This window comes from Chelon labrosus, assembly GCF_963514085.1.
Source record: "Chelon labrosus genome assembly, chromosome: 4".
Classification (NCBI taxonomy): domain Eukaryota; kingdom Metazoa; phylum Chordata; class Actinopteri; order Mugiliformes; family Mugilidae; genus Chelon; species Chelon labrosus.
In genome coordinates, this window is record NC_140340.1 from 13,892,969 (window position 1) to 13,908,290 (window position 15,322).

Genomic DNA, 15,322 nt, shown 5'->3' on the forward strand with positions numbered 1-15,322 from the left:
AAACAGGATGCAACAGGAACTATTTAATATCTATTAGGATAAGTTTTTTCCTCAACACATGAAAGGAACTCTCTTTTCCGTCGCTCTGACCACGTCACCTTCTTCGTTGCTCTGATTGGTTGTAGCGCTATCCTATTGCGTGGAGAGGGAGTTTGAAAGACAACCGTTTATCCCACCCCTCCTGTTGAGCCCTGTCTATGGAGAGTGCCCAGACCCTACATTTAATGTGGGTCTAGATCGTCAGGCTAACTTCCACCCACACAGAGCGTTACGACAGACACGTTGATGGAAATTTACGCCGTTTTAGAGGTTTTTATGTGCAGAAACAATCTGCTTCATTACTATGTCAGTGTTATGTAAACACAGTCAACGTTGTGTTGTTTCACTCAATGTTCGGTTTCCAAGGTAATACATTTATCACAGCACACACACACACTTTCAAGTACTTTAAGAAACTAAGTTAAAAAAAAAAAAAAATACATACTGAGCACAGAAAACAAATACTGTGAGGCAGAGGAAATGATAAATGTGATTTAGATCTACTGACCCATGTCACAAGTGGCCCTCGCCCATGTCCTCTGCTTCCAGAAAAGAAGACACAGGGGTATTCACCCCATATATTACTTAAATCATGGCCGATAGTATACAGAGATATCATACACATAAATAAACACGGTTTATTTTAAACAATCAGGTGGCCATGTCTGGAGTAAATTAAGCACAAGTCACTAAATGTGACTTTTATTAATCTTAGCATTTTTTATTTCCATTTGTCTTCATTTGCACTGATTCTCTGTGTGTTCCATAACCCGTCAAGATTCAGAGAACAAAATACACGGCAGGCAGCAAGTTGTCTCTGTGAGGAGTTGATGTGACATGTAGCAACACACATGCAATCTTGCACCGTTATGCACAGACCATTGAGCAGTCACATTCTCACAGGCCAAACATGCGAGCAGGCCTACTGTACCGCATGTAAACAAACATGCAGCAGTCTGGGGTCACACGAACACTAATATGTGCTCACATCCACAAACGCACGCACACAGATCATTTATGTCCCTGCGGACAACCCCATCTAAAAGGTAATGGACTGGAAAGTGACACTGTGCAATTTCTGACACCATGTCTTTCCTATGGTTGTACTGTATGTGTGTGTGTGTGTGTGTGAGATTCTCTGCCAACAATTTTATTTGTGGTGGAAAGTTGGCCTGCAACCCCTCCATTAGGAACTGATTATGCCCTGGTAAAGATCTGCCGGGCCAATCAAATCGTTTGCGCAGGTTTTATGTGATGGAGGACAGGAGAGTCACAACAACATAGTCACACAAGTCATCTGCATTTGATTACAACAAAATGGCTATGATTGATTACAGGACTATCCAAGTCATACAGGGTTTTTTTTTTTTTCTTCTCTGTATTGGTTGAGATACACCTCATAATAAATAATCCTGTTAGTTTACCAGGATATTTGTGTCGATCATGTGTTCTCTACCCAATGAATGGTCCTATAATGACCCATTAATGGCCAGAAACTCAAGGTCAACAGACTCAAGGTGTGAAAAAGAATTCCTACAATTACAGGTGAGTATGCGGTTGTTAACAGACCCTAGCCAAGTTTCTGTTCATCTCACACACAGATGTTCCTAATAAAAACCTAGACTTGCCAGCAGTCATTTAGAAGCTACTTGGGTGAGTGACAAAACATCTTCAAGAAACCCAACAAGTCCAGTAACTTTTTTTTGTGTGTGTTGCGCTGTCGTGTTATGTTTTAGTGTAAGGGCAGATGCACTGTGCTATACAAATTAATTAAATCTTTTATATGTATAAGACAGAAGAGCCCTCACATGGTCACAGTTGCTGTACTTTAAGGGGGGAAAAATGTAAATTAGTTTTCAAAATACATCTGTTTTCCTGCTGAGAGTTGATGAAAAGATCAATAAAACTCTCACGTCTTTGTAAACATGTAGCTATAGAGAGACGTTGGCTAGCTTAGCTTAGCATGATGAAGACTGGACAAAGGCTTGAAAGAGCTAACCTGGCTCCATCCAAGGATAATAAGATCCCCCTAACAATGCCTTTAAAGTTGAATTCGTACAAAAACCAAAGAGTCAAATTCAATGACAAAACTGACTTTGGTTTTGAACAGTAGTGTTTGCCACCTGCATGTTAGCTTAATTTTTCAGGAGCCACTTGGTTGCTGACAGACACTTTGTGAAGTCACTGCATCTCTCCAAATATCAAACCCATCCTTTAAGACTTGATAATAATGCAGCGCACATCTTCCACAGTTGAATTAACCACTAAAAACACCACTGGGTCTTTGTATTCTAGGTCTTTCATTATGAAGTCAAAGAAACTGCTGCATCTTAATTTAGTCTCTGTTCTCACAGAATTTAGTGATTTCTATAAAAAGGCTCAAATGCCAGAACCGTTTTTAACAGCCTCCCAACAACCAAAATTAAATGTATGTTGCAATGCCGAAAATAAAATATGCAATTGTGTGTATGTGTGTGTGTGTGTGTGAGTGCAAGTCTGTGGGGGCAGCTGTACAAGTGGGTGAGTTTTGCTGTCAGGCACTGTGCTCTATGAGCCTGACTCATGTGAGAAATGGCAGAGTGGAGTGAGACAACACAGCTCATGCACAAAACCGCACTTAAACACACACCACTCACTCAGCGGGATAACTGATAATTACTCAACATTTGTGCTTTGCAGTGTATAGAGAAGGAAACTTGTATAGTGACAACTCAATAAAGATGGAACAAAATATTCTTGGAGTGCATCCCACGTTCGTTTTAATGCTATTATGCTCTGACCCAGGCTGTTTTTTGTTCTTTTGTTTTTCCGATGATACATTTTCCTGTCTGTTTTTCATTTTAAAATGAGAATAGGCAAATTGTGTAATATTAAACAGCTCTCTACAATTACAAGACAACAACAACAACAACATAAAACGCATAGATGTAATTGGTGTATGCTTCTCATATCACGGCATTTGAATTTAATTTACACCTCTTATAAAATCTTTTTTATAGTCCTAGCAAAAAGAACATCAAGCGCAGCATGGAGGGGAAAAAACACAGAGAAGCTGATGGTGACTCATGTGAGATGAAGGCTTCACTGCATATGTTCCATTTCAAATTGTATTGGTCATGGTGTCAAAGTTACGTGCATGGCGGGGTCCACTTCACATTATGGATCAGCCTGCATGTGACTCATATAAAAATGTGAAATGAGGGAGCATGATTAATAAGATCAGTGTATTACTCGCATTTAAGATCACGCGCCAGTGTGTAATGATTATGATTGTGACATGTTTGCATTTAGTGGAGAGAGCCACTCAAACTGAGCGCTAACAATATCTTCTTAAGCATTTCTTGTTAACAAAATAGTGGTCCTGGGCAAGGTGATGTTTCTGGGTTAAAAAAAAATGAATGTGATTCTTGTTATGTGTAGCCCCAGTGTGTATGCGTGCATGCGGAAAAAAAGAAAGCGCTCGTTCAATCCACCACACGAGATCGAAAGTGAAAAACAAATATGAGTCTCTTACTGAATTTATTAGTCACTTGTTTGTATCTGTTTCACCATCTGAGCCTCAAACACTGTAATGTTAGCTGGCCCGACTGCCCTAGATGTGGACACAACATTAATGAGACATCTGTTTACAGCCTCGGTGTGTGGGGAGGTATGTGTGTGTGTGCGGGAAAGAGATAGTGAGAGTGTGCGAGCATATTTGGACACAACTGCTTAGCGATAAGGGCAAAGTGTAATGGGGTCAGTAACTACATCCTGTAATTCCAGACTGTTCAACCATTCATTTAATCAGTCAGTCTACTTATCTCTTCTTCTTCTTCTTCTTCTTCTTCTTCTTCTTCCCAACCATCATCAGCCTATCCATCTATGTAATTCAGCGAATTGATTCTGTCATTCATTGTGATTCACAGTGATTATTTTAAGTTAAGTCTTCCCATCTATTGGTGTAATGTCATCGGTATCAAATTCTTATTTACCTTTTACAAACTTGGATAAATATTAAACAGCTGTCCATGGACTGTAACAACCCAGCTCCCTCTTTCTTCTCACTTCCACTTTTACACACTTGGAACGAACACATCTGTTCCCTACTTCTCTCACGTGCAACCAGGCTGTCACTGCAGTCATATAGGAGCTTTTTTACAGTATGCATGACTGCAGAAATATAAGAAGATTTTGACAGCTTAAATAATGCTAAAGATTTAGAGCTTATAAATGACCGTGCTGCTCATTTCCATTTACAAATCCAACTCTCAATCACATTCAGTTACTTTATCATTTTAAATATTTCCCCAGTAGCTAAGAAGGCAGGAATGACGTTCTGACATAAACTGCAAAAATGTTGCTTAAAAACTGTCCTGACTCTATAATTCAGGCTCTATGGCTTTAGTCAACCGCGTCGATTAGAAGCACACACACGGACAACAACATTTCTAGTTGAACACAAACACAGTTGCGTGCACACTCACACAAATCAGCAAACCTTCCCCCCAGGGAATGAAAAGGGAGAGCATCCAGAGCCAAGAGGCTGAAAGGGAGAGTGACAGTGGTCTATCTGCTGCCTCCCATCTGGGTGTCAGGCTCTGGTTTCACCCAGGGGCTCAGATAAGCTCCGGACACAATAGGGACAGCTATTAAAATTCAAACTACCAGAAAGAGTCATGAAATAATCATGACAGGTAAGGGAAATCAACACACTCTGATGCACCCCTTGTTATCTGTCTGCTTGGAATTGCATGGAAAAACACGGTCCAGACTAGGCGCTAATGATTAAGTAGGAGAAATAACTCAATTAAAAAAGCCAAACAGTGATCTTTAAATGCTGAGTTACACATGAAAATACATATTAAATTGTTATTATTCATAGTAACAGTGTAAGGAGCTGAAAGTGTATTGATCTCTCCCTGTCATGCAGTCACATTTTGATTGAACTGCAACGTGACTGAGTCCACGAAACTCCATCCAAAACGCTCCATCTGTTGCACAAATGGATGCGTCTGCTGTAACGTTCCTGACATTAAACAGACATACTCGTGCTGTACTCGACACAATTGATTTTTCCACTTTTAGTCATACAAACAGTAGGAAAACATTGTCAATGTAGAATCAAACTACACTGTCAGAGGAAAGGCTTGTGGCTAACAGTGATTTTCATTATCCATTCTTCATTATTTTTGATTATTCGATGAATAGCTTAGTCAATAAATTGTTCTGAAACAGTGACAAATGCCACAATTATTATTTTTTTGTCTGACAAATAGTGGAAATTATTCAGAGAAAAGCAGAAAATATTTTCCCTTTTCTGTGTTAATATTTATAGACATACAGTTTGCTCTGAATAAAACAACACTTATTTCAATAATTTTATTAAACAATCTACATTTTTTCCCCCACTATTACACTTACACTATAACATCACAGCCTTTACTTGAATCCTGGTTTATGAGCCTGTCACAAGAAAACAGCCAGATTAGTACAGTATGCTTAAACGATGTGTTTGATTAGAGCGCTTCTCCCTTGGGGAAGTGTGATTGTTTCTGTCACAGCATCCCTATTCCCCCCGGAAAGATTTAAAGAGGCTCAACTTCTGCTTCCTCTACGCCAATGGGCAAGGAATGGAAATTCTGTATCCACGTTTCTGTGGCCGTGTCTGGGTTGCAATAGATTGTTCTTTCCTACAATATGTCAAAGTTGAGAGACAGCTGTTATGTACCCTTGAGCAAGGCAGGGTTACATCAGGTTCAGGTCTGTATCTGTTTATGTGCCCTTGAGAAGGAAATGCTGTCCGTCTGTGTTGGCAGCAGCGGCAACACCCTTGTTCTGCCCCACAGCAGGAGAAAAGAGAGGAGAGAGGTCAGCTCAGGAAAAGAGCTGACATGGGGAGAAACAAGCCAGTTATAGCCCCGGACTTTGCATATACAGCTAAAAGCATCACCACGCCTGTCAACAGGCCATCCATACTCCTGGCTCCCATCAGCCAGTTCAGATTTAGGATGTTTCAGAGGACACAGACCGAATGAAGACATATGACAGCAACTTGGGGGTGAGAAGCATTTTCAGTGTCAGGCTGATTTACAGTCAGTTTCAGATTTGGACAGCCACATTTAGCTTTACATGTTTTGTCTTGTTTACTGTATACCAGTTTGTTTACTATAGTATATACTTACACAGACAGAAACACTGTATACTGTTGTGAGTCAGCACCAGGCTCTATGAGACCAGGCCAGTGGAGTCTGGTTTGTCTGTCTTCTTGGCATCTGTCCTCTTAATTCAGTCAGGCATCTCTTGGGGCAGCTGACTCCGCTGCTGTGTATCTCAACACATACTGTCTCTGTCTGTATGACAATCCATCTTAGGCTCTGTAGAAAGTTTCACTGCCTTTTAATAAAAATTAAAGACGGACAGAAAGGTAGATATCTGAAGTATTGAGCAGTATCCAGCTTTTCAGACAGGCACCAGGCTAGGGATGGTTAACCATTCAGGGAATGTCTAATGGATATAGATTCATTCATTCATTCATTTTCTATACCCGGTTATTCCTGTTAAGGGTCGCGGGGGTCTGCTGGAGCCTATCCCAGCTGTCATCGGGCGAGAGGCAGGGGTACACCCTGGACAGGTCGCCAGTCCATCGCAGGGCTAACACAGAGACAGACAACCACTCACACTCACACGCACACCTACGGCCAATTTAGAATCACCAATTAACCTAATGAGCATGTCTTTGGATGGTGGGAGGAAGCCGGAGTACCCGGAGAGAACCCACGCAGACACAGGGAGAACATGCCTAATGGATATAGATTTTGTTTTAATCCAAGACATTGCTTAATCCCCATCTGGGAAACCAGCACACAGTGTTCTTCCCTAGAGGCCCTTATAGGAAAGTTGAAGCATTTGAAAGGTGATTTTGCTTCACAACACATCCCAGAGGAAACATTCATAAACCGTTATCACGTTTCACCTGCATCTCCTTATCTTTCTCTATTACACTGAATTGAAATGTTTGCACATTCTTGCAATAAGTCTTGCATACAGATGGTTAACAAATCTATTAATGCTTAATAGATAAGTAGGAAGCTGAATAAACGTTACTGGCTGCAGGTCTGAAGCTTTCATGGCTTTTTGTTTTGAACAAGTCATCAGATGTGGAGGTATAATTCTCATGTTACAGTAAGCTTGCATATTCAGAGGTCAGTACACAAAGTGTTGTTTTTCCTGATGTCCTAAATTATAAAACCTGTTGAAAGGATATTTTACAAGTTCTCTGTAATTGATTTGTTGGTCTGTGAGTGTTAATTTCCAGTGGCTAATCCACCAAAATTCCACAGTTTTTATCTTCAATAAATATCATTTTATACAGTAAAACTACTGTATAATCATGACACCAGTAGGTCAACCTCTGAAGAGTAATTTATGATTCATTTTTATGATTTGTGTTTCTATTAAAATATATATACAGCGTCAATGTAACCATTAATAGAATGAGTCTTTTTAGAAGACAAACCAAAGACACTTGTCCCCAGTAAATCTTCTTAATATTGCATAAAGAGTGCTATTGGAGTGATTGACCGCTGTGCCACAATATCACTTTAGCCTGCCTCAAGGTCACTGCTACTATATTGCACAAGAACACCTGTGTGAGTAGTGGTGTGTGTGTGTGTGTGTGTGTGTGTGTGTGTGTGTGTGTGTGTGTGTGGGTGTCTCTACCCACACTGTGGCTTTGCTTCCTCGTAGAGCAAAATGGCTGTGTATCATTTATAATCTGTCCTCTGAGAGCCATGTCTCTCTCCTTTCTTTAGTGCCTCCTATTTCATTTTCTCTCTCTTTCCCTACCTCTTCTAGCCCCTTTACAGAGTCACTGGGGGAGTGGAGGCGAGGGAAGGGCAGATAGAAGAGGAGGAGAGGAGGAGCAGAGGAGTTGCGGTGCAGGAGAAATTGTCCTTATTAAAGAGACGGCAGCTCCATGTGAGAAATCCCTTGTGGGACAGAGATTAAATAGACTGCGTCAGAGGGGAACGCGCTAGTGGTGCTGCGACTGGAGGACGTGATTAGTATGATCATCAGGGAGGGAGGGATGGAGGGAGTGTAGAAAAGAAAGGGAGAGATGAGGAGATGTGGGAAGAGGGACAGACAGACAGACAAGAAAAATGGAGGAGAAGGAAAATCAGGGTTAAGAGTAGAGGAATGTGCAGAAATGTCAGCAGACGCAGATGGAAATGTGGATGCTATTTCATGTGATAAGAACAGATTAGAAGAAAAGAGAAAGAAAATGGATGTAAACGAAGGAGAAAGGGGGAGCAGGAGTCGCGTTTCAATCGAACTCTGCAGGCAAAGAAAAGAGGGAGGAGAGGTGAAGACGGAGGGAAGGTGCGAAAGGGCAGATGATGGATGAGTGGGTAACATAGTTTCCTGAGTTGAGTATGGAATTCATAAAATCCTCCACATAGTAACAAAACATGAGGAATAAGATGTGTGCAGGTGAAGGAATAAGAAGGGCACAGTCTCACAGAACTGTTCTGATATCATATACAGTTCTAGCCCCTGGAGGTATTGTCTGGCCATTAAAAAAAAAAAAAAAAAACGTGCCCTGAAAACGCGACTCATGGCAATCCCCCCTCCTTCTGATCTTATTTCACGCTACTGTCACTCCATTTCTTTCTGTCTACATATTGTGTCAGCCACACACATCCATGTCTGTGTCCTTGACATCAGGGCAATGTCACTAAAAATGGAGTACGTCTTTCCAATCAACAGATATGTGGGTTAGTGTGTGGAGGCATTACAAATATGATGATGGCTTGTGCGTGGTTTCAAATCACCTTCTGATGAAAAAGTTGACTTTTCACCTCTAAGACTGGACTCTTTCCGTCCGGTGCCTGTATTAAATGTTCTACAATTAATACAGGCACCATGTATGTTGTATGGTGACCATCCACCACTGTCGCTCCTGCTACAAAAGGGCATGTAAGAGCATTCCTCCCTTGGGGCAACTGTGTAATACATACATTTATAAAATAGTTTAGAGACAAACAGAAGTTTAAAAATCCTGTGCTACTTTTCCAGCACTATTCATTGTTACTAACTCAGTTAAAGAAGAGAGAGTACAAGAGAGAAATGATGAAGGTTACAGATGTAGAGCAGGTCTATTTAGGCTACGCCGTACACCGGCCCAGTGGGATACCAGCGGCCGACCAGTGCACTGAAATAGAAATGGGAGCAGAGGAGAGTGAAAGAAGGAGTGGTAAGGTGTGGTGAGAGAGAAAGACGCGAGGTAGAGGGAGATAAAGGGCAGGCGGAAGGGTTGATGAGGAGGAGGTCTAGAGGGGGAGGAAAAGATGTGTTGGTACAGAGGTGGGCAGGTTCATAAATGTAGACATCCACCATGGAGTTGTGGGAGGAAATATTTCCGCCAAGTTTTATTTTAAAGAGGGAAAATACAGTTATTTGTTTCCTCCATCCTCACTGTAGAAGCCCACACTTGGTTACCTTAGATTAGCATTAAATATTCAATGGGAAAACAACTGGCCTGGCTCGGTCAAGGCCTTTTGACATACGAACTATGGACATCAGTCTGTACAGTGTCTGGAGTTACACTTTCACATATGCAGCAGACAACCAGAGACTGACTGTGTTAAATTTGCACTCAATACTCAAAATATTCCCTTAAGGTGAGAGGTGGCGCCCCTGTATAGTGTTAAGAGCAGTCATTCGCACTCATTGATGAATGTTTCTATCTTGACATCAATACAAAATGTATTGAGACGTACAGTATCAGCAAAATACAAGCACACACGAAATATTACAAAGCAGCTACACTGTGTCCTCTCTCTATGTATTCCGTGGACAATGACCATTTCTATTCATACATCAACCAGACAATACACAGACTCAGTACTAGGGAGCTGGCAAGTAAAAAGTAACTTTAAAGTCTGGCCCAACTGCCTGAGACATTAGCGTTGGCACGTAGAACTCCTCCAGGTGATGTCCAGAAAATGTCATGGCTGCAGTGCATGTGTGAAAGAAGCTGCAGATGTGAATCGCACTTGTTCGAAATGGTTTGCTTTTTGAGGTAGAATGAAAACCTGTAACTGTTTTAATTAATCCAGACTCTAAAACCTGATATCATGAAATGTACTTTGCAGTCTGGTTTCCACAAACATAAAAGTCCCATACGATGTGCCATTAGCAATGAGAGATTTGTCATTGTTTACTTGTTTACAAAAGTCATAGTTAATTCTTCTCTATACCTTCTGATGCACACTTGTATACTTCCATGATGATTAATCTGGAAGTGTTTCCTGCCTGCACCTAAAAAATCCCTTTACCCATGTAGAATGAATTAGATTTTGACTTCCACATCCCTGCAAGTCTGAAATAGCCCTATTCATTTTCTGTGGCGTGAACAGGCGCAAGGTGCATTGTTAAGTTGCAGGCAGCATCTTCATTGCTGGTTTACCCAAGACACAGATGATTAGGTTTGCGGTGTAGTTTAGGTAAGCATCTGGTTGGGAGTCAAGAACATCTGGAGATTGGGGAGAGCTGATGAGGGAGAGTTGTAGGTGGTGAAGGACGTGTGTACGTGTGAGGAGTTAAATCAGGTGAACTGAAGAAAATAAGGGGAAATAATTGGATTTTACGATTCGATTGAAATTCAGTTTCAAAAACCTATGGAATTAATTAGTATTTAGTCATATCTCTCTCATCATGTTCCTGAGTGAAGTCATCGATGAAAATGAGGTATGATGAAAATTTTAGGTCTGCTGAGGGATTTGCTTATTAATAATAACGCTCACACTGATTATGAAGGAGAATAATATAATTTTTAGTGTAAATTAAAAAGTAATGCAGATTTTACTACATTAACTGCTAACATCCCAATAGTTATTTTATTCTAATATGCAGTTTGCCAGAAGGGTTAGGTTACTGTAGTTTTATGAGGCAGGCTAGCCCTTCTAATGTGGGCTCTTCACATAGCAGTATCTATTTACTTCTCCTTTCCTGCAAGGCCTGCCTAAGTACCCTCCTACACTCTCTCACTACATCAAACACTGCCAATGCCTTGAGCACCTCTCCATCCTCCCAATCCTCGAGGAATGGCTGAGCACTCCCCTCCCCAGGAGAACCTACTGATGTGTTGAAGCTATTAACTGTCTCTTGAGAAAATAGTTTTACTGTCAACACACACCAAGCGTACTTTCTTCTATCTCAAGAGAAGCAGGTCACACGCCAAGCAGCCCAGTGCCATTGCTTCTCGGAAACTAAGCTGTAGCCTGACAACCCATCTGGTCCCTGAATGACTCATGCCATTCACCTGCTGGTTGCCTGAGGGAAATGCTAGCTCCTCACCCCACAGTCACCTACAAGGCTACACATAAGTAACTAAATCCTGGGTGCATGTGTCCAGTACAAGGAACCAGGCTACTGAGAAAACTGAATCGACGAACCAGAGTATCCAGGTAGGTTACATTAAACACAATATCTTTCCTCAAAACATGGCTATCGTATGCAGTGTTTCTTAATAACTATTGCGTGCATCATGTGTATTTTGTGTGTATGTGAGACATGCCAGCATTTTTTGAAAATTCTTTTCAAAAAACTGGATGACAAGCGTTTCAGTTTTGCACATGTGCCTGCGTTTCTATATTACTCAAGTTAATGTAGTGTTGAAGGAATAAAGCCTGGTGAGTCTAAATGCACGTTGCCAAGAATACAACCTTTTCACTGGTTGCATTTCTATGGTCACAGAGGCATTATGCATTCATGTTGCATAATGCACTATAGCCATTCATGAGCCTTTAGTATCATGTGAAAGGTTTGGTATGTGAAAGGCTACAGCACACAGGGCTAATAGGTCAACCTTGCTCAGGGCCTCATACCATCAAACACCGGCCCCTGGGACACATATATATTACAAACACTGCGCATGATGACAGCAGGCATTACAGAATACCTTCAAGGATAATTACCATGATCATATTTCCGAGATAACATATGTTCTGTGGAGCAAACACAAATCACACAAGGGGACCCACGTGGCCTTAACATAGAAACAGCTGGGATCAGTAACGCAAATACTACCATTAGTCTATTAGTTTTCGTTTAGTCGCTGGTCCTGTGAGAAAAAACAATAAAAACGATTAATAGCTATAACCAGAAGCTATGGCAAGACTTCAACTAAAACTGACTGGATTAACCAAGTGAAAATGTTATGAATATATATTAGTAGAATGTATGGTCAAACAAATTTGATTATCTATAACAATGGTGTCAAACTCATTGTCGTTCAGGGGCCACATACAGCCCAATTTGATCTCAAGTGGGCCAGACCAGTAAGATAACAGCATAATAAGCTATAAGTAATGACAACTCGAGATTTTTTCCAATTGTTTTAGTACAAGTCCAAGTAAATTAGGAGAATGATTACATTTAATAAACTATCCTTGAAAAAAAAAATTTATTAACAAAAGTAAGTGCAATTTGCGTTCATTGCTGTCTGCTGTTTAATGCTGGGTTAGGGTTAGGGTTAGGGTTCTCTTACTAAAACAGTGGAAAAATTAGGGATATCAGATATTTTCATTGCAGAAAAATTGCAGTCTATGTGATTTTTGCACTTTGCAAATTCATGTTGCGGGCCAGATTAGACCCTCTGGTGGGCCGGTTTTGGCCCGCGGGCCGTATGTTTGACACCTGTGATCTATAACAATAAGCATGCCAATAATTAATGTACCTGTTTTTATGTCATTTTAATTACTTTAATTTTTGTTTTATTGCAAGTCTACAGGCTGTTATCATGGGTTAGTGTTCAGCACACTGATAAAATATAATGTTTGCGTATCTAATCAGACTGCTCATGAGAAAATGAAATTATAATTTTATGTCTGTTATGATCATTTTATTGCTTGTTCAGATTCAGTTTCATTTCAGTATAGCTGTGACACTGCAGATATTCTGCTTCTCCAATCCGGCACTAATAGGCATACAGCTAAAACAAGCAATATTAAGTAAATTTTAGCGCAGGGTTCCAATAGTGCATATTTAAAAACATCAAATGCTCTATTTCCAATTTTATGGCATTTTATACATATTTACAGTCATGTCTAATTACCTTAGTACTGTAGGTTTGAGGATAGATCCTTTGTATATAATGTGGTTTTCACACATATCTAAATGAACTTCTCCTTTCTCATAAGCACTGGATAAGTTTGCACCAACTCTCCCCTTTCTAACAGCGAGTCAAAGATGACCAAAGTAACCGAGCATAGCTCTATCTTCCCAACGTTTGAGGACAACTATACCCTGAGCGATATTTCACTATTCCTTGCTCTCTTCCAGAGGTGGACCTATCAATGTGCTGTAGCTCTTTATTGTCTCTTGAGAAAGATGTTGTACCACAAATGGTCCTTTCTTCTATTTGAGAGTAGCAGGTGATACGCCAAGCTCAATGCCATCACTTCTTGGAAAGTAAGCTGTAGCCTGACAACCAATCTAATGACTAACGCCATTCAGCTGCTGGTTCCCGGAAGGAAAAGCTAGCTCTTCACCCCACAGTCTCCTACAAGGAGCATAGGTAACTACATGCAGGGTGCGCATATTCATCACAAGGAACCAGACTAAGAAAAGAAAATGGAAAGGTAAGTATCAGTATTCATTCTGAGTTTTATTCAGATTTGTGGTTGGTAAGGTTTTGTGAATGTATCTAATTTACTCTGCCGCAGGCATTACCATGAGCTGACTAGAAGTGGATGGACTGGAATTAGAAGATAAAGAAACGTGATCTTCTTTGACTATCAGCCTGAAGGATACAGGGTGCCTGTGATGTCACACAGGTGAGACTACATGAATACTGATCAACAACCACGAAGTCAGGAAAGGTGGATGATTTCAGCAGAGTTATAAATATTCAATACACGGGAGTAGCTATTTTAGAGGTCCATTTTGTATGCTCGTCTGAGATGATGGAGCAGAAAATCCTGTCTTAATGCAATATGCAGATAGAGAATAAATTGGACATTTATATAATAAGTGCATGTGTAAATTTTTGAATAGCATAAAGGTGATATGATGACAAAGCTAAGAGAGATATGTATTCAATAATGAGTAGGTAAGAGATTTGGTAGTAGGTGTCATTATAACCTGTCATCATAATGCTGTTATGCATTTCTTATTCTTTAATATAGTCCCTCTTCCTCATACTCTTTAGGATAAAAAGCAAATATGTGGAATTTGTAAAATAAATATTGAGAATAAGAAACAGATATGGTTGTGCATTTTTTTGCTTTCTCATTCGACTCATGTCCACACTACATTTGCAGACACCACAGCAGATCCCACGTGTTCAAAACCTCTACTGTGGTGCTCCAGCGACCTGCTCCTTAATAAGGCTACGGCTGATTGGCTGAGCTGGACGATGACAAGGAAGGGTGGGATGCTTTTGCGGGGGAGGGGGAGTGAGTCGTTCTAAACTGTCCAGAGAGATTTCTGTGCATACTAAACAGGTCTAACACTCGCTGGCTGCAAAGGATTTTCATTAGTCCCCTCAAACGGGACTCCCTCCTCTGTGTGCTGTTCTGATGCTGTGCTTACGCATTTCTCCAGGTGCTTTACAAGGTGCCATGCATGTCTGTGCTTTCCCCAGTGGTTTTAATACAAAAATGCAGGTGTACCGATTTAATAACCATGGCACAGAATATGCAATCAAATGCAACTGTATGTTCAGTAGTACTTAATGGGGGAAATTCCTTTAAATGATGAGATGTTTCATACATTACACACCATTGCAAGTATTTTCATACACACACCCACGCACATACATACACAACCACGGGGACTCACCTTCTGTGGGTGAGGTTTTCAGTCGTTTGCACAGTCCCTCTACTCCCCCGTAGTCCTCCTGGAGCTTGACCACCGCCTCTGTGCCACGCAGCTCCATCAACCCGCGCAGCTCCATGACCGAGCAGCCGAAGCCGGCCGCATGGTTCTCCTCATTTCTTTGGTTCTTGGCATAAAAATCGCTGTTGGACATGTCCCCCATGATGTCAGCTTGTCGAGTCAGATAGGTTTAGTGTTTGTTATTGCTTATAGATCAAACAACAAGCTTGCAAAACAGAGCTCAGTCTCATCCAAAGAAAAAATCCAAAGTATTTATCAAGCAGGCAACAGCAACCAAAAAAATCGGGGGAAAAAAGAGTACCTCTTGCAGGTAAATTAAGAAGATAGAGAGATTAAAAAATCCGAGGGGATGTGCAGCTTCTCTGTTTCAGGAGAGATGGATTTCAGCAGACCAAAAAAC

The 15,322-nt window shown here is 40.8% G+C and overlaps 1 protein-coding gene across 11 annotated transcripts in view; it reads right to left on the bottom strand.

The window, feature by feature from the left end:
- atp2b2 (ATPase plasma membrane Ca2+ transporting 2) overlaps positions 1 to 15,064 on the bottom strand; it is a gene marked incomplete at its 5' end in the record, with an annotated part of 58,689 nt that extends 43,625 nt beyond the window's left edge. For all 11 annotated transcript variants that reach the window (XM_084542697.1, XM_084542703.1, XM_084542696.1 and 8 more), the window contains one exon: positions 14,866 to 15,064. In XM_084542697.1, coding sequence (XP_084398823.1) covers positions 14,866 to 15,064 — 199 coding nt within the window. The remainder of the gene's footprint in view (positions 1 to 14,865) is intronic.
- Positions 15,065 to 15,322: the final 258 nt, after the last annotated feature.